At 47.4% G+C, this 20,665-nt stretch overlaps 1 protein-coding gene across 5 annotated transcripts in view; it reads right to left on the bottom strand.

Annotated features, from left to right (window-relative positions):
* RYR1 (ryanodine receptor 1) overlaps window positions 1-20,665 on the bottom strand; it is a 1,245,571-nt gene that overhangs the window by 724,369 nt on the left and 500,537 nt on the right. For all 5 annotated transcript variants that reach the window (XM_085625233.1, XM_085625235.1, XM_085625236.1 and 2 more), the window contains exons 39-40: window positions 19,586-19,859; window positions 18,915-19,029 (exon numbers count right to left, since the gene is read on the bottom strand). In XM_085625233.1, coding sequence (XP_085481359.1) covers window positions 18,915-19,029; window positions 19,586-19,859 — 389 coding nt within the window. The remainder of the gene's footprint in view (window positions 1-18,914; window positions 19,030-19,585; window positions 19,860-20,665) is intronic.

Genomic DNA, 20,665 nt, shown 5'->3' with positions numbered 1-20,665 from the left:
CATTCTAGTGCACACACACACACACACACACACGCACGCATGCTGTCCGACATGCATACAACCCAATTAAGACCAAGGATGAGTAAAGCACACAGCAGCTGAACTTTACATGAGTGGACCAGAAGGCACCACTCCAATGACAAGGGCAAAAAGAACTATTTACTTTACTCATTACTATTAATGAAAACACAGTATGCTGCCACCACCACTCTTGTGCTATTTAACTCCATGTGAAGGCAGTAGTCTTCCATCACCCGAGGGCAGCGCTTTTTGGGTGCTCCTCTCAGTCTTAGAGAGACCACAATACTAACAGGCTTAGGGTCAAGGCCTACACACATGATCCCTGTTTGCCCATGATCAACATTTTGTTATCTGTCTGGGGCTCTTTTACCTCCACATGCTCCTCCAGCAAACCCTCGGTCCCCAAAATGGAACCCAAAGACTTTCATGTATTGTACCCTTCACAGGCACACATACACCCTTAGCAAACACACAACAGTGGGCGCAGACTCTCATGTACTGTACAGTTTCATATTCACACATTCTTCCCAGCGTGCACATGCAACCTCACACGCTGACTCTCATATACTGTATCTCTTCACAAGCACACATTCATCCCAGAGTGCATCCGCTAGCAAGCGGTCTGATTCTCATGTAATGTACCCTTTCATAGGCTCACATACATCCCAGTGTGCCCAAGCAACCATGCACACAGATTCTCATGTACTGTACCACTTCACAGATATTAATACCTTCTAGTGCACACACACACCCTCGTGCTGTACGACATGCACACAACACACGCATAAATACATTCTAGTGCACACACACACGCATAAATACATTTTAGTGCTGACACACACACACACGCACGCATGCTGTCCGACATGCATACAACCCAATTAAGACCAAGGATGAGTAAAGCACACAGCAGCTGAACTTTACATGAGTGGACCAGAAGGCACCACTCCAATGACAAGGGCAAAAAGACCTATTTACTTTACTCATTACTATTAATGAAAACACAGTATGCTGCCGCCACCACTCTTGTGCTATTTAACTCCATGTGAAGGCAGTAGTCTTCCATCACCCGAGGGCAGCGCTTTTTGGGTGCTCCTCTCAGTCTTAGCGAGACCACAATACTAACAGGCTTAGGGTCAAGGCCTACACACATGATCCCTGTTTGCCCATGATCAACATTTTGTTATCAAGGATTCAGATAGCACTGAAGCTAGGCCACTCAGTGCAGGGGGTATAAGTTCAGTACCATGCAAGGGACTTTAGCATCCCAACTTCTGATGTGATGGATCTCCAGCTATGGAGCAAATGTTGAATTCTGCCTCTCTCTGGTCTGACATCAGCCCTTAAGGATAAACTAACAATACCTGGTAGATGTTGCAGCAGGAGAGGAAAAAATGGAGGACTGTTGACCCTGCTGCCTTGCGCAGTGTCTGCTAGTGGAACATCCGCAGCCCCAAAAGGCCTGGACTATCTGCTGTACCACCAATGGTAAAGGCTGACATTGCCTATAGGTTAGACCCCAGCAATAGCCTCTGAATTTCTGGAATTGATGGGGACATTGTTTACAGGCATCAATAACACCAAAGAGCATGTAGTGGCTCAGCTGTCTTTAAATCTCTAAAGTGCAGAGAACGTTTTATCCCCAAAGAGTCTAGACACATCAAAGGACATATGCTTTAGGGATATCTAGACATTGGCTGAAAATCCTGTCAACCACATCCATGTGTGTCTTCAAAGCACAACACTGGTGCCAACAGTCCTGCCAAGGCAATCAGAAATATCCAGGACTACATGGATGACATACTTTGCTGCACCCTGTTCGTCTTGTATTGTCTGAGTCAGAGAAGTTCTAAGTTTATCAAGGGCTGCTTCCAAGATCTTGCTGGCCATGTCCCAGAGAACATACGTTTATCTGCCCAGTAAACAAACTGCATTTATACATGTAAGAGCCAAGCTTCTGGACAAAAACATTCTGTTGCCAATGGTCAGCCATTTTTGATTCCTGATCTGGAGGTGTTGCTCTGAAGAAATTATGAATGACCTTACTGATAGAGGTCTGCCTAATGAGACTTTCTGGGGTGGGGTGCTTAGTTAGAAAGTCCAGACAACCAAGCCCAAGTTGATTTTGCTGAGCTAATGGTCAAATGACAGACAGACAAGAGCAAGTCTTGGACCAAGTTGCCATCTGGGAATCAGTGAGGCCAGCATTAAATGGCCCCAAAGACTCCAATGACATCAGCCCTGGTTTTCTTTTAAAAAGTTTTTACTGTTCTCAATGGAAGGCAACTGCAAATCTAGCACCTCAAATGCCCTCCAGATCATAGCTGAAAATGAAGCACTCTCTTTCATTGGTGACCCATTTGGCAAGTCAAGCATCATTTCGGGGCAGGTGTCTAGCCCATTGCTATTGTATAAATCCTAATATAGTACATCATCAGTATAATTGGGATAGTACACCATCACCCTCTTTCACATCATCAGTGTCCTCAGTATCCCAGGCAGCCTATCTGTTTCCGGTATAGAGTCAGAGCCAAAGAGAGAATGGAGCTGCTCCTGATAGTTGTGGCAGAGGTGGCAGGTTAGTCAAGCTTGATAATAACCAGTTGCGCTTTCATGATCTCGCAGTGTGACATCGGTCGTGGTTGACGTCAGGTGAGACGGAATTCAGTCTGGATCTTGGGGTTGGTGTGGCCAGTGGGGAAGTTGGTACCGGAGTCAGTATGGGTCCAGTAACAGGTCACCAGGGAAAAGATGGCATCAGGGGAGGAGATACCAGCAATAATTCAATTGGAGGATTCAGCAGCTCTCTAGTGCCCAAAGGTGTGCCAAAGGGAGCCAGAATTGAATAAAAGATATACAGGATAGGCTCCCGGAAGGCTGCTGTCAACTGTGAGGTCTACAACAGCACAAGGAATTCAGAGCATGTGGGGACCAGCCGACGAATGGCATACGATGTTTAACTTGACACCCTCGAACCTTCTCTTTGGAGCTAGAGTCTCAGAATGGGGTTGTGTCCCGCTCTGTCATTTTATGGTTGTGACTGGAGAAGCAAGTTACTTACCTTCAGTAATGCCTTATCTGGTAGCAGCCTCTACGAGCTGCAGATTCCTTACCTTAAAATATTCCCCAGGTGTCAGACTGGATCCGAATATTTTTGAGAAATTCCCCTGTGGCCCAGTACGTGGAGTCTCTCCTCTTCTGTTGTAGGATGAGGAGAGGGAAAAAGATAGGCAGTGTAATGTTCTGCCCGAAGTGAAAAGGTGTAACTTAACATTGGCAAAAATTGGCTGCACATTCACCCTTACATTTTAGGACTGATGCTGCTGGGATTTCGACTTTGAGAGTGCAATGAGGCCTGCTAATCAGACCTTAGTGCCAGTGCTCTAACCCATTACAAAGTATATGTCGAATTGGCTACCCCCACTTGGCAGAGACTGACTCACTTGTAAGCCCCTAGTATATGGTACCATGGGCATGTAAGGCAGAGTGTCCACCCAGGGCTGCAGCACTGATTGTGCCACCCTGTGTGTGACAAAGTGCTACATGGCTCCCAGCCTGCCACTGTAGACTGGAATAGCAGTGTTAAAGAACAAGTTACTTACCTTCGGTAACAATATATCTGTAAGAAACATAGGTAAGTTATAGATTCCTTACCTTAGAATTACCCCCAGGCGTCAGACTGGATCCGGAAAGATTTTTGTCAGCAGTACCTCTGCACGTCGGAAGGTGGCGTTGGTTGCCTTCGCGTCTGTCGTTGGCGTCTTGGTCGCCGGGATGACGTCGCAGTAGCTACTTAGACGCCGCCCTCGCGCACTGACGTCAGTTCTGTATACAACTTTCCGCGCCAGAAGCACAGAGCCATGCAAGACACTGACCACTGGTGCACAAAACTAGGGCCCTGAAAGGAATCAGTTTGTAGAACGGGGAGGATGGGTGGGGCGGTAAGGAATCTATAACTAACCTATGTTTCTTACAGATATATCCTTACCGAAGGTAGGTAACTTGTTCATCTGAAAGAAACAGTTAGTTATAGATTCCTTACCTTAGAATAGATACTCCCGCAATACCAACCCCGGAGGTGGGTTGCAAACTAAGTTCACACCAGAAAGTCCTGGAGAACTGAACAGCCAAAAAAGCCATCTCTCATAAGTGGTATAGGCGGAAAGGCGTACAACAGACCGCAACTCCACTTGCGACGAAAAGCGTCACACGTAGCGAGTGCCGCCTTGGAAATTCCAACGCGCAATCTCGCGTTCTCTTCGGTGGCTAATAGATCTAACCAAGGCTCTCCCCCCTTTTGAAAGAGACCTTGCACCACTTCCGAGTGAAGATGCCATTTGTGACCCATCATGCATCTGCGGCTGAGTTTGTCCGCACTGGAGTTCAAGGAACCTGCCCGGTGTTGAACCACCAGGTATATGCCCTGATGTTCCAGCCATGTCCAGAGGCGGAGGGCCTCTTGACATAGGATCCACGACCCCACCCGCCTTGTTTGTTGCAGTACCACATGGCGGTGTTGTTGTTCGTGAATACCTGCACTATTCCCCGGACAGAGGGAAGGAATGCTTTCAGTGCAAGCCGGATCGCCCGCAGCTCCGGAAGGTTGATGTGGAGCCTGGACTCCGCCAGAGACCAGAGGCCACTGTTCTCCGCCTCTCCCATGTGGCCGTGCCATCCCAGTAGGGATGCATCGGTCACCACTGTGAACTCTGGTTGGTTTGTGAGCCACCACTGCAATTGGTGTGCAATGCCCTCTGAGATCTGGACGCAATCGGACAGATTCCCCTGATGTTGCACCCACTGAACTTCAGGTCCCACTGCAGAGCTGGCATATGCCACCTGGCATGATCCACCAGCAGGATGCAAGAGGCCATCAGGCCCAGCAGCCAGAGGGTCACCCCGACCAAAACCCAAGATAAGGGCTGAAAGATCGGAATCATAGCCCGAATATCCCAAACTCGCTGCTCGGGAGGATAGACCCAAAACCACGTCGTGTCCAGAACTGCTCCGATGAAGAGGAGATTCTGAGAGGGAATCAGGTGTAACTTCGGCATGTTGATGGTGAACCCCAGCGAATGCAGGAGGTCGGCCGTGGTCTGGAGGTGGGAGACGGCTGCCTGGGGCGAGCCCGCCTTCAACAACCAGTCGTCGAGACAGGGGAAGACTGGAACCCCTGATCTGCGGATGAGCTGCGACCACCGGCATCACTTTTGTGAACACCAGAGGGGCGCTGGAATGTCCGAAGGGGAGCACAGTAACCTGAAAATGCTCGTGGCCTACCATGAACCGCAAGTAGCGCCGGTGGGCTGGCAGGATGGGGATGTGAAAATAGGTGTCCTGCAGGTCCAACTCTACCATCCAGTCTCAAGGGTTGAGGGCAGACAAGACCAGAGCTAACGTAAACATTTCGAACTTCTCCTTCCGGAGGAAGCGATTGACGCTCCTGAGGTCCAAGATAGGACGCAAGCCCTTGTCCTTCTTGGGTACCAGAAAGTAGTGGGAATAGCAACCACGTCCCAGTCTTCCTCACCCTCCTCTGGCTGCCAGGTTGGCTGAAAAGGGCCAGGATGGAACACAGGGGCAAAAGTACCCGTCGGCGCCGGATCCGACGTCGGCCGACACCGGTCCGGCTCCATGTCCATGTCGGTTTGAAAGCTGGGGTCGATGCCGGCTTGGGGTCCAGTCGGTAGCGGACGCGGCGCCGGTGGAGGTGTCACAAGGTCAACCGGCGCCGATCCAGATCCAGGCCTGGATCCATGGGGGCCCTGTGGCGCAGGGGCCAGAGCAGCCGGCAGGGAAGGCCTAGGCCCCTCAACTGAGTCCGCAGGGCCCGAAGGCGAGCCGCCGGAGTCGGGCTGCCCAAAGATAGCATGCATGGCCTCTTAAAACTGACGAAGCTGGCCAGGGGTCGCTCCAGGTCCCAGAAAGGAAGGGAAACTCGGGAGTCGGCCCTTCAGGCTCCGCACGCAGAGCCGAGGGAGTGGCACCGCCCGCATCCCTTGTCACGTCAGCCGACCGACGGGGAGAAGTCGAAGAGCGACGATGCTTCTTCAACTTCTTCTTGTGATTTGACTTACCAGACCCAGAGTGCAAAGACTTGAATGACGAGTGGTGATGGCTCTGCGACCGGCCCCTCGACCTCCCTCGCGACCGGGACCTCGAACGGCACGGAGCCGACTGCCGCTGCTCAAGAACCTTTCGGGACCGCTCCCGCAAAGACTTCAGAGCCGTGGTTTGGCAGTCGGAGCATGACTTGAGGTCATGGTTGCGCTCCAGGTAAAAGAGGCACATGTGGTGTGGATGCGTCACTGACATCATTCGGGAACAGGAACCGCAGGTCTGGAAAATGGGCAAAAGTCGCTCAAAAAGTTCAGTCAAAAAAGTGACTGGAGGTACCACTCTCTCCGGATCTGCGCTGGCTGGCGCAGAAAAAGAAAGAACTGACATCAGCGTGCAAGAGCGGTGCCTAAGTAGCTACCGCAATGTCATCCCGGGGACCACGACACCAACGACGGACGCGGAGCCGACCGACGCTACCTTCCGACGCGCAGAGGTACTGCTGACGAAAAACTTTCCGGATCCAGTCTGACGCCTGGGGGTAATTCTAAGGTAAAGAATCTATAACTAACTGTTTCTTTCAGATACTGCTAGTTCTACCTTACCATTTAAACCAATGGCGATGTCCTCCACTTCCCTCAACAATATAACAATATATGTACATCTCCCCTAAGGAAGGCCTACCGAGCCCTAAGGGAGGGAGCTGTATATTATTAGGCAGGACATGTATATATTTTACATATGTCCTAACAGCAAAACTTCCAAATTGCTGTTTTTGTCGTTGAAGAGATAGTAGCCACAGAGTTACCTGCTGACCGCGCAAACCGCCTAACTTCTGAATGGGACTACTGAAATGGGTACTTCAAGATAATTGTGGCATTACACCTGACTTAATGCCCAAGTCGAATTTAATACCTGATTTATGGAAACGCACATTTTAGAAAGTCAATGGCCACCAGACAGCTTTCTGTAGTGTGAAAGACTCCCAGGCTCAGGAATATTAGCAGCCTGCTACAGGGAGAGGTGTTACCTCCCCCTTGCAGGAAGCCCCTAAAGGTGAAAGGTGCAGGTGCAAAAGTCGAGCTTCAAAGGTGCATCTGTATTTGGTGGGCAAATGGCGAAGACACTTCTGAAGGGTTGCCCCTTTGTTTAGTTACAAAGGCTGGTGGATGGAATAGAGAGGGGAGACCAGTACCCAAACTGGTTTTCAGTAGTCACACCTCTAGGGTGGGTTTCTATGCTCCTAACATCCGAGGAAGGGTTCAGACATCTTGAGAGTGGGCAGAATAGTGCACTCTGGGATGCCACACATAGCAGGAATTTGTCACAGGGCAGGAGGAATCCTGGTAGCCCACTGGCTAGTGACCGCATCGTCCTCCCTGGGCATTTTCTGGGCTTAAATGTGGTACCCATGGCACCCTGAGCCTCAGGTCATTACGAAACTGGAGAAAGGACCGAAGAAGGACTGCCCTGCTTAACCTTAGATTTGACAAAGAGAGGCTGCACGGCCTGCTGGACTGCACCTACCGCACCTTGGGCTAGCAATAAGAAGACTGGGCATGTGGCTCCAGGCTTGAGGAAAAGTTGCACCCAATCGCCAGACCAAAGAAGTAACTCCAAGGGTCGGTCAGCTGACTCCCTGAAACCAGCACCAGGGCCATCAAAGCTGAAGTAGCCCAACTCAGCAAGTCAGTATCCACTTCTGAGACCGATCAAACTCGGCACATCAGTAGTCACTACTGAAGAATCGCCGCTGGGCGCCCCAAGAGAACAATCCGCGATGGCCAAAAGGCGCACCCCAGTCTGTCAAGCCTGTGGGTGTCGTCTGAGTCCAGATTGGTCACGCAAGAGGGACACCAGCCCCTACAAAAGGATACAGCTGATACCACTATGGAAGGAGACGAGTAGCCTTGCGGCAGCGAGCTTTCTACTGGCTGAAAAACGACTTCGAGGGACCCCAACCTCTGTGGCCAATGTCATCCCACCTAATCCGTAGACTGAGGAGAAACTGCAAGGACAACCCTGTCGACCACACAGCACCCAGATCAGTCTTTAGCATCCTTCATCTCCTTCTTCTGCAGCATCAGGACCACTCCATGTAAGTCTATGACGGCCATGCTGTAAAGTTCAGAATGGACTGGAGAACTCTTTGGTGGTCAGGCAACTGTCTAAATACGTTTTAGTGGCCCCTCACCTACTTACTGCATTTTTGCGGTTGAACTGAGATTTACATTTTCTTTAAAAATCTGTATGGACAGAACCCTCCGGTGAATTATGTTCATCTTGTACTCTAAAAATTCATAAAAATATAACCTATTTTTATAAATTAGCGTAGAATTTCTTTTGTGTGGTGTGACTTTCTTGTTTCGTTGTGTGGTACTGTTAAATGCTTTATATTAGTTCCTTTGTATAAGCTTATGCTTGAGGTCACAGCTACCCAGGGTTGAGCTAGAGGTTTACAAACAAGTCTGACTGGACCCAAGGCAGTATTACATGATAAGGTCATACAGCCATACCATATAATACATTCAAATCCTCAGACTTGGGTTCTAAGAACCAGCTTGTGTAGGAAGAAGGAAGTTTACTGGGGTTAATCGAAAGCAAATGCAATTCACCAACCTCCTGGTAGATGTGATTATAACAAGGAAGACAGTTTTGATGGTCAGCAGTTTTAGAGGGCAGCTGTGCATCAGTTCAAACAGTGAGCACATGAGGAAGGTGAAGACTAAATTCAGGCCCGATTGGGGCACAAAGAAGGGAATATGAGGAAACACGTGCTGCACATTTTTAAGGAAACAAGCCACAACAGGTGACTTAAACAGGGAAGATTGGTCTGGCAACTGCAGGTAGGTGGAAATAACTGAAAGGTACCCCTTGTGTCCAAATCAAAGCCTTGCCTGGCTAAGGATAGAACAAACAGCAGAACTTCAGATACGGGTGCAAAGAATCAACAGATGTGATTACACACCAAGCCACAAATTTGCCCATCAGCAGGTGTAAATCATTTTCATGGAGGGACGCCTGGCTGCCAAAATGACATCACAGACTTCGTAAGCGAGGTCAAACACTCTCAACTGTTGCCGCTCAATCTCCACACATGTAGGTGGAGGATGGAAAGGTTTGGGTGTAGAATCCTCTCCTGCGTCTGTGATAGGAGATTCTCCTGAAGGGGCAGCCTGATCAGAGGACAGATGCTTATGCTCTGGAGTTCATACCAGACTCTTCTTGCTCAATCCATGACCACTAAAATATCTTGGGCCTGGTCATTCTTGATCTTCTTGAGAACTCTGAACAGGAGGGATATCGGCGGAAAGGCATACAGGAGTCCTGAGTTCCACTCAAGGCAAAATGCATTTACGAGCGAGAGTCACCTTGGAAACTCCAGGGCGCAGAAGTGCTGCCATTGCGTGTTCTCGGCAGTGGCAAATAGATCTAACCAAGGTTCTCCTCAATCTCTGAAGAGACATTGAACCACCCACCATTGATGGCATAGCCATTCCTGATCTGTAAGGCACCGACAGGTGAGTTTGTCTGCTTTGGCATTCAGAGAACACACCAAATGTTGAACCACAAGGAAAAAGCCCTGGCGTTCCAACCATGCATAGAGACGCAGCGTCTCTTGACAGAAGGTCCATGACCCCACCTCGCCCTGCTTGTTGCAATACCACATGGTGGTGGTGACCTCTGTGAACACATGAACCAGCCTTTCCTTGATAGAAGGAAGAAAGGCTTTCAATGGCAGGCGAATCGCTCTCAGTTTCAACAGGTTGATATGGAGCTGAGATTCTGCTGGAGACCAGAGTTCTTCTGATCTCCACCTCTCACAGATGGCTGCCCCAACCCAGAAGTGACAAGTGAAGCATCTGTCAGTACTGTGAGCTCTGGATGGGGAAAGAAAATGGGTCTGCCACTGACCCAATCGCGTTCCATGAGCCACCACTACAGCTGTTTTGCAGTTTTGTGCAATATGTGGACCAGATTGTAGAGTTTCCCCTGATGTTTTGCTCACTTGGTCTTCAAAACCTCCCACTGCAGAGCCTGCATATATCAGCAAGCATGTTTTACCAACAGGATGCAGGAGGTGATAAGGCTTGACAGCCTCAGAGTCATTCTCACCGAAATCTAGGCTGGAGGCTGAAACACCAGAATAATAGTCCGACTATCCTGGGCTTGCTGCTCCAGAGAATAAGTCTGAACCTGCACTGTATCCAATGCAGCTCCGAAGAAATGGAGCATCTGAGAGGGAGTCAGGTGGGATTTCTGCACGTTTATAATGAACCCCAGCGAGTACAGGATGTCCGCAGTAGTCTGGAGGTGGGAGACGACTGCCTGGAGCGATCCCACTTTCAACAGCCAATCGTTGAGGTAGAGGAAGACTGGAATCCCTAACCTTCGCAGATGTGCAGCAACCACCGCCGTCTGCTCGGTGCACACCCGAGGGGCACTGGTGATGCCAAAGAGGAGCATGGCGAATTGTAAGTGCTTCTGACCCACCGTGAACCGTAGGTATCATCTGTGGGCAGGCAGGACGGGGATATGGAAGTAAGCATCCTGCAAGTCCAAAGCTACCATCCAGTCTCCAGAATCGAGGGTAGATAAGACCTGAACCAAGGTGAGCATCTTTAATTTTTCCTTCATCAGGAAGAAGTTGAGATGGCTAATATGGAATGGATCCCTCCATCCTTCTTCAGCACCAGGAAGTAGCAGGAATAGCAACCATGACCTACGTTTGATGTTGTTACCCTCTCAATGGCTCATTTGAACAGGAGAGCCAGTACTTCCTGTTGCAAAACAAGAGATGGTCCTCCGTCAGGCAATTGAAGGATGGTGGCAAGGGTGGCAGGGTCTGTTGGAATGGGAGTGCATAGCCCCGCTGGATGATTTGGAGTTACAACTAGTCATTGGTGGAGGTGATACCGAATCCTGCCACCATGGTGGAAAGAGGGCAAACTAAAGAGGCTTTTGAGTTACGTTTACCAGGGGTCAGACATATTGGGGCGACCTCTGACTGTGATTCACACAGGGTTTGTGGGAACCGCGTCTGCTACCACAAAAGGACTGCATTGCCTTCTGGTTGTGGTGTCTAAGGGAAAATGGACAAGGTTGATAGTCCCTGCCGTAGTCACGGAAAGGGCAGAAGGCTTGCGGCTGTAGCAGGGCCATTGTGAGCCCTGATGACCTTCCAGTGGCCCTACTGTCTTGTAATCAATCCAGAGCCGAATCTGCTTTGTCACCAAAAAGGCGAGTACCATCGAAGGGCATGTCAATAAGGGATGCCTGGACATTTACCGAAAAGCCAGTAGTCCTCAACCAGTTGTAACATTGAAGAACCACAGTTGAAGCTCTGCCCTGTGAGTTGGTCACATCCAATCCGCATTTAATTGTGATCACAGCTGTCACCAATTACTTGGGAGAGAATGGCCCAAGCATCATGCAGGACCATTGGCTGGACTGTGCAACCAAATCCCACACCATGTGGAAATAGCCCAATAAGCATGTGGTGTTCATAGACTGCAGTTCCATGCTGGTAGAAGAGAACAATCTCTTGCCAAAGGCATCCAGCCTCTTGGATCCCCTATCCAGTGGTGTAGTAGGGAATGCACTGGGATTTACTCTGGAGGTTGAGGCCTGGACCAGCAGGCTCTCAGGGGTGGGGTGCTGTAAGAGGAAGTCTGAATCCCTGAGAGCAGATTGATGGCGGAGAGCAATGGTTTTGTGCACAGGAGTGCATGTGAAATGCTTGTGCAGGCCTGAGCAGGTCATCTGTGAGGGCTTTATTAAAGGGTAATAAGGGTTCTGAGGGGGATACCCTAGGCTGAAGCATCTAAGTCAAGATGGTAGTCTTGACCTCAATCGTGGGCAGTGCCAGGTCAAGGACCTTAGCTGCCCACCGGACCACCAACGTGAAAAAAAAACCTTCCTCTGTAGCCACTCTGAGAGGATAGAGGAGGCCAGTATCTGGCAAGGTGTCCAGACTATTGGAGTCAGCCATGTCCTTGTACCAGGTGTCATCAGCCATGGACTAGCCAGAGAGATCCTCAGATCCCCTCATTCGTGTTCCTCAGAAGGTCCTTCAGCGAAATATGGCTCCATCTCAAATTCAGGCTGTATGGGCATGTTTGGGGCTGGAGCTGACACTGCGCGACGCCGGCCCAGCTCCATATTGGAATCATGATGGGTTTGGTGCTGCTGGTGAGCTTCAGCGGCGCTGGGAAAAGCACTACTGGAACCGTCCCAGGAAGAGTTTGCGAAGACGCAGCCGGGGCCCATCTAGATCCACCAAAGGATCCTGAAGGGGCGTCTGGCACCAAGAGCAGACCCCCCAACGGAGTCCCAGTTGAATGCCCTACTGAACCCATGGCGCCCCAGAGGAACTCGCATGCCCAAAGATGAGGCTTATGGCCTTGCAGAATCCATGGAGTTTCAGTGAGGGTCACTCCAGAAATGGGAAACGGGGAGTGGATCCAGTGTCAGACACTGGCTTCACAGATACAACCTGTGAGCAGGTCCTAGATTTTTGGCATTGTTCCCTGGTGTCGTCCGAAGTGTGGGAGTGATGTGAAGAAGTCGAAGAACGCTTCAACTTCTTTGGCTCTTAATGATACTTACCTGAAGACGTCCAGGGTCGCAACAAGAAACGATGCAAGGGACTCTGGGTGCGGTCCTGAGACCTCCCTCATGAATGGGACCTGAAACAGCATGAAGTCGCATGGAGAGCAGCCAAGAGCTTCATGGCCTACCTGCGGAGAACCTTGGGGGTCATGGTCTGGCACTTCGCGCAAGCTGCAGAGTCGTGGTCACTCTCCAGACACACAAAGTGGGGGTCCACCACTGCCATTTGTCGATGACAGAGTCCACAAGGCTTGAACCCGTTGGGTTTCTTCAGGGACATTACAAAGCAATAAGACGGCATGCTAGTCTTTGACAAAACGAAAAAATCAAGTGAAAAAATGACTGAAAGGAGCTCATTCAGATCTGAGCTGATGGCGTATAAATAAGGAACTAAGGTCAGGACACTGGGAGGGTCCGGATCTGCGCTGATGGCATGCAAGAGAAGGAACTTAGGTCAGGTCGCTGGGGTGGTGCCTATATCGGCACCACGCATGTCACTTCTGGCGCAAACGACACCAATGACGCCCTTTGGAGCCAAATGACATCACCATACCAGCATGTAAGTGGGTTGCTCAAAAAATTCTGGATCCAGTCTGATCCCTGGGGAATATTCTACGCTAAGGAATCTGAGTCTAGAAGTCTCTATCAGATTGTGATTTACCTGAAGACTTTGAGCAGGGAAAGGATTATTCATCAGAACATCCCTATGACCAGGACCGAGATCGCAGCCATGACCTGGAGCAGGATCAAGGTTTGTGCTTCCATTGCGACCTCTTCTTTTGTTTGGCACATAACTTACAGTTCTAAAATGAGCCCCGGCACCAAAGGCAACCCTTGTGTTGGTCTGTGACTGACATCAGATTCCTGTGGTCTCAGCATGTGTTGAAGCCTGTAGTTTTCAGAGGGGACATTAGTCCCTACCACACTGGCTGAATTTGGCATGTAAGGAACAGCAAAATAGGAACTGAAGCTCTAGATCCACATTGGAAGGACTGGAAAGAAAGAAATGACAATCAGCGTCAGGGCGGCACTTATATGAAACTCGGCCTCTTCATTTCCAGAGACGCGCGAAGCCAACATACTTACACAATGTCAACGTCCAGCACGCGGTAGCACTGCTGTTAAAATTCTCCAGTTCCAGTCTGTCAGCAGGGATATTCTAATGGGGAGGAATCTGCAGTATCCATCAGAAACATAATATCACTTTATGCCACCAGGTGTGAAACTATGAGTTTCTGAAAATAATTATGCAAGCTAGCTCTGAGATTGGTCGCTCTATTTAAAAAAAGTTGAAATAACAAGTACATTTTGCCCATGGATTTGTAAACATAGGCTTCGTATAAAATGTAAAGTTAAGATTCAGATTGTTCCTCGTTATGCAATATTAAAACGAAGGGTCCATTTGGTATTGGGTAATCCAGTTGCCATATACCCTTTCCTTCAAATTTTTAACAAGATCACTAGCCATAAACTGGTTGGACTTTTGCAGTGGGATCATCCCAAGATGCTAAATGGCAAGTTACAACATATACAAAATCAGACTGCAAGGAAACCTGAAGTAAGGAACACTTCACACCTGTCTTATAAAATCTGGATTGAATTCCCAAATTTGACTTCCTGAGCTGTGCAGAGCACAGCGGCCATCTTGGAAGGGACCAGGACGTGGGCGGTGCACACTAGTTGTGCATGTATTGCCATTTCCGGACCTATAGAGACGGGTATGGCGCGAAACTGTCAAAAGTAGACCTTTCTGAGCCCATCTGCTCCCAAAGCCGCCAGTCACTGTGCAGTTCTTTATCAGGACTTATTCTGGGGGCTTGGACATGACCCATTAGGTATTCCTCCTGACTCCCTAATAGTTTACAGTCGATCCGACTTACTCAATTAAGAGTCTATTGACAGACTAATTCCACCAACCCTCACAGACCACTTAAAAAAGAACATATTGTCATATTTTAAAATGTCGGTAATCTGTGCTTTATAAACAGCTTGAGATTTTAAAGAGTTATTAAATCCAGTAACATCCAAAGCTATTTTATGTAATGTACCGGCTGGAAATTTTGATCTGTGTAAACATTTGGACTTGCACCTGTGTTGTACTACTTAGACATGGTTTAACCCCTTCTCAAGCCCGCTGTTAGATGAATTAGTACCCCCTATTACTTGATTCTCTGTGAAGACTGGGAGAACAGAATCGGGTAGGAGACTGGAGAAGACAATATTTAAACCTTTCTTGGCATTGACAAAAACTAAGCACACGCACTTGTTTAATGGTGATATCTAGGTATACCTTTTTTAATTAATTTTTATTGTTGCAACACAGAGCATTAATTGCAATCTACATAGTCGCCAACGCAGCATCAACATTCTGCCACTCTCAGGTATTCCTGCAATTTATAACAAAAAAGGAAATTTACCCCTAATCCCCCCCTCCTGTCATCCCTACCTCCCCTGGGTATTCATGAAGCTAATGCACCACTCTTGACATATATCTGAAATATCTGCAATAATCTCCTAGGTAGTACAATGCTATGATTCAGTCAGGTGTATCAATTTGAGATTTTTAGAGCAGGTAATCTCTGCAAATTCCTGGGACACAATGATGATAAATGGGCACCAGACCTCCCTAAAATAATCTCCCTGTTCTTTCAGTGTCCATGATAGCCTTTCCATTCCCTGCAATTGCCAAATGCAATGGAGCCACCCTAGTTTGGTCGGGGTTCTATATGTGCCCCATAGGGCCAATATTGTTTGGTGGGCCGCCCCTAGAGCCAGTGCGATGTGTCTGCCTCTTTTTGATTTAAGTGGGTGCGTCAACAGGTTGGGTAGGCCCATGTACTACATATGCCGGGAATCGGGGGATTTGAGTGTTGAAACGAAGGTCAATCTCCTCGAGGAGTTCGTCCCAGAAGTGAGTTCAAATCAAATTAAACTTTATTCGGTTACACAAGGTCAACCATAAAAGTTACAAATCAACATATACATAAAATCAGGCATGTTAAAACACGACATAAAAAACAAACCCACTCCAGGATATTTTGCGTTATTAAAAGAAAGGGGCCAGAAAGATCGGGATGTGCAAAGCTACTAATTCATAAGGAACAAACATCCCATAAAACATCATAGAAAAAATAAAATAGGCCTGCTTTTCATTTTACACCCTGAAGGGGGGCCAACATGCTGTTATCTACACAAAGAAGCAACAACTCCCACGTTATACATCCATACAAGCCCTTGATTTCATTATAGATTTTAAATAACCCACGACAAAAAATATACAATCCTCATTCAGTAATTGTAAATACAAGAGGGCTGGGCAAGCTTGTCTAAAATTCAGTTTCTTTAGAATAGGGACCAGGAAATATTTCCGTGGAACTAAATAAAATTTGCAGAAGAACATAAAGTGCAGAAGTGAGTTAACTTAGAGCACTCCCATAAAATATGTATGATTGTCCCGGTGGCCTCACCACATCTCCAACATTTCTCACTCAGTTCCGGGTTCCCTCTATGAAGGCGTTCCGGTGATGAATAAGCCACCAAAGGTAATTTGCAACGCCATATAGGCACACGTGCACCATCTGGCGCCCAGGGCGGACATCGCTAAGGTCTCTGGGTGGAGGTGTCTGCCAGCGTGGAGCCACGGGACGACAGGAGCGGGGGGGAAGCAGGGGGGACATGGCGAGGAATGCACATCCAAAAATCGGACTATGCTGATGTTCTTGGATATTGGTTTTGAGTTTTGCCCTTTTTTGTGTCTTTATCTTTAACATCTGTGCACATATGTATCCTGAAGAATCTGAGAAGACTCTGTACACCATACTAATGGAACCATGTCACTAATGTATGATGACGTATCCTGTCGAGGTTCAGCTTATAACTAGGCCAATACTGTCATCGACATGTACGTTTGTTCTATTTCTAGTCCACCGGCATATTTATTTGCTATTGCTAAATGGTTCAAGGTATGGTTGACTTTATACGATGCATTTTACCTTTCAACAAGATGGAAAATTATTTTAAATCAATAAAAGCAGATTTAAAAAAAATAAAATAATAATGAAGGCGTTCCGGTATGAACTACCAATACGCAGCAATTTTTGTTGCGGTTTCTATGCTAGATGCATTGGTTGCCATGTGTCTTACCCGATAATAAATATCCTGCCATTCCTGAAGGGAGAGTTCCCAACCCAGTTCCTGGCGCAACTGGGCTGGAGACTTCCGTCTAGGACTCCATCCAACAGTAACTTATATAGTTCTGATACTAAGTGCTGGTCTGATTGTTTACTTAGAAGCCACCTCTCAAATGTCGTCAGGGGGCGTTGAGCTGCCTCTTTAATCTCTGGCTGCATCACACAGTGCCTGACCTGTGTGTATCGGAATCTTTCACTCTCTGGTATAGCATTTTCTGCCTTTAGGGTACTGAATGGAATGGGGCCTTCCTCATCAGAGAAGTGAACCACCGACCTACATGCCGGCTTCAGCCACTCCCGGAAAGCCGCCTCTTTTAATCCCAAAAGCAGGGAGGGGAATGACGAAAGGCCCAGATTCGGAGTGTAGGTGACGTGATAGTGGACAGAGACTGGGAGGCCGATGTGGTCTGCCCAGGAACAGGATTTTCCACAGTGATGTTCCGGCTAATGCCCTGTCCATAAAGAGCCATTTCTTTTCCGATTCCGGGCGCGACCACTCCCCCATGAACCGAATCTGCAACGCCCTGAAGTCTGCCAGCTAAGCTCTTGGCGCATTCGGGATCATTGGCCCGCCCACACATAGTTTTGCAAGGCACTCTGAATGGTCTGAAGCGTCCCCAACGGGGGCCATAATGGCAGAAGGTATGCCAATTTGACCAGGTGCTTACTCTGATCAAGTTTCTTTTGGTTTACTATCCTACAAACGCTGGTTAATGACACCATCGCCCTTTTGAGTGATACTGGAAATTGTTTACTAACATTTAATCATACAATCCTCCAGTGCGATTTAAATTTTTGGCTAAATACCAAAATCTTCAGGCCAGAGGCTTGCTCGACTATCTGGAAGTCTTCCATCTCACTCTACTGAATCATTTTCTGACCCATAAGAAGGAACATCTTGAGACGCTAGTGACCCATAAAAAGGAATACTATGGGTCCCTATTTTCATAGCGCATGATAGATGATGCCAGGTTGGCCTATATCCATTTTTATTTTGAACATACCATAGGTGGGTCACCTTTTCCCTTGTACTTCCCAAATTTGGTCATAGGACTGAAACCAGCACAGGCACTTGTGCCAGACAAAGGAAATCCTTTTCTGGTAAGTATTTTTGGTACCCACAAGTATCAAATGGGAGAGAGAGGAAAGGTACTGGAGCCAGTTCACTTCCCCGCGTATGAATGTGTGCAATTACATAAAATCGGAGTTATCTCTGAAGCAGTAGGTAGCTTGAGCGGTCAAAACCTATTTCTGGATTCTAAAGTTGGTCAAACAGACTCCCCCTTTATAGATCATCCCTAGTAGGTGTTGATAATCCAAGCATTAGTTCTATCTCGTTTTGAATATGAGAACTCTTCTTACCTGTGGATGGCTTATAACTCTTTGAAATGCCTCCAGGCAATCCAAAATGCCAACGTGTCAACTACCAGACGAGATGACAACATATCCACCAATTTTGTACCAGTTACATTAGTTATCTGTAAGGAGGCAAGTTCTCTTCTAGGCCATGGTCACAGTTCATCGCATCCTGCACAACATAGCCCCTGATTTTCGAAATGGCAGATTCAATCTATATAGACCATAAAGAGCCTTAAGATCCATAGGTAAACCTGAACCAAAATATTTGTTGATATGACCTTTTCAATTATGGCCACAAGAGAATCGAAAAACCTTCCTCAAAACACCTGGGAAATAGCTACACAGCACTTAAGACACTAAAAACGTACTGGTTCGAGCTACAATAATTCAACTCCCATGTTTTCTCTGATTTTAGTGTTTTTTTCCCGGTTTTTTTCTGCTCTTCTAGCATAATCCTGAACTCAAACACGGAATGATTCTCACACATCTAGTCATCACACTCAGCATGAAGCCACCAGTATAATTATACACCAAAATAAAGTAACGGTTTTAGGCTTGGAAAGGGCAGGGATCACTCCAGAACGGAAGTGAAGCTTGTGAATGCCCACCAGTTCACTGTTTTATGATACTTGAGGATTTTTGTATAGTGCTGAGTAGGAAATCACAAAAGATTACCTTAGATTCTCCGCCTCCCAGGACATTCACCATTACTTCCATGACAGTCTCATGCATACCCAGTGCTCTCATAAGATTTGGGTGCTGATAGAAGACTTTATTGTTCATTATATTCCTAGAGGGGGAGCAAATGATGAAAAGTAGTTAGTGCACTGATAAACTCAATCGGATGTCACCTAGCTTCATGTAACGTTGGGAGGAATACCTGACTCTTTAAAACAGGGAATGGTGGTGGTAGATGGGATACAGTGCTGTAGCAAAGCAGTCAACACTTTGGGCCTGTGTTAGGTGAATGAAAATGTATGTGTGAGTAACTGTTCTGGACAAGAAAAGATGCTTATGTCAAGGATTATAGTTCACTGGCTCAGTTGGGTGGAGATTGCAATATTATATTAAATCAGAACTGAGATGTATTGGTAGGTTGTGTGGAACCCAAGCTATAATAAAATGGGCTCTTTACAGTCAAGATGAAGGTGCATTCAAACAACTGTTTGAAAGGGAGTTTAGGCGAAAGGGAATAGTAAGAAGCCATGCTAGTTTCTAATGAGGTATACAAGTACCACAGGGATCTCAGTAATGCAAAATAACCTCAATTCTAATTTGCTGCATGTCAAAAATCATGTGTACATATGATTTAGCGAAAAGGCTAGACAAAGCTTCTTGCTTATTACCCAATGCTCTGTATCATGAGGTTCTCTTCCTCTGGTCCCATCTGGACGATGAGCAGCGATCGAATCTGCCCCAAACTCTCCAGCAAGTTCATAGTATCCTCCACCGACACACCATTGATGGTATAGGCCTTGGGCATGGCGCGAATAAGCTCTCCGATACCGTCATATAACCGGTGCAGGAGACTAAACATCACTCGGACCAGCTCAGGGTTCTGAATAAAGGATTCCTGGGCCCAGTGCACCATTGTATGGGAAATCAGTTGCTGCAGGGTACCTTTGAGATAAAAGTATCAGCATGAATGATCAGACCCTCTTGCGTGGATTCTGGGGTAATTCATCACACCATAGCCCCACCAACTGTAACCTTTTACATTGCTTGGCAATCACCACCATTCCCAATAGCAATAATTGAACTCCTTACAAATTTGAGCTCATGCAACACACCCAAACAAAAACCGCTCTAACTCAGAGTGCTTCTCTCTTCGCTAAACACCACTAACTCTAGGTTTGTTGCAACTTCTCCTAAAATGCCACCATGAATTCTAGGTTTATATCTCCCTTCTCCCAATTTCTTCCCCCTATCCTTGTCTTGGGTCTTTACCCACATATCAGCACACCACACCTCACTCCCTCCAGCACCGGGATGGGGTGTTACAGAGGCCCCATTCCGGCCTCTGTAATGCAAAGCATCTCATCCACTTCAATTATGAAGTGGAGTTCGCTCGTTCTTGTCAGTAAGCAGTTAGAAAGTTAGGCAGATAGAAAGACAGAGAAATTTAGCACCAAAAATAACTGAATGATGATTTTAATGTTGTCAGATGAGCTAGATTTCAAGACACTCTAAAACCTGTGCAAGTGTTGCACATGGACATATTATAATAAATGTGTTGTTAAAATTAGAAGGCGGTTTTATATATGTGCAAACATTTTCTATTCTCCTAGTCAAGCCCAAAAACTGCATCCTACTACTGTTGTTTTTCAAACACTGCCTGTCTGCTCCATCTGACACTTCAGGCATTTGAAAAAAAGTCCCTCAGAATACCAAGCAAGCTGTGACACTGCAGGCATTGTAGTATTTGA

The sequence above is a fragment of the Triturus cristatus genome, chromosome 9 (genome assembly GCF_964204655.1).
Source record: "Triturus cristatus chromosome 9, aTriCri1.1, whole genome shotgun sequence".
In the NCBI taxonomy this organism is placed as follows: domain Eukaryota; kingdom Metazoa; phylum Chordata; class Amphibia; order Caudata; family Salamandridae; genus Triturus; species Triturus cristatus.
This window is presented reverse-complemented; position numbering and strand designations above follow the sequence as displayed.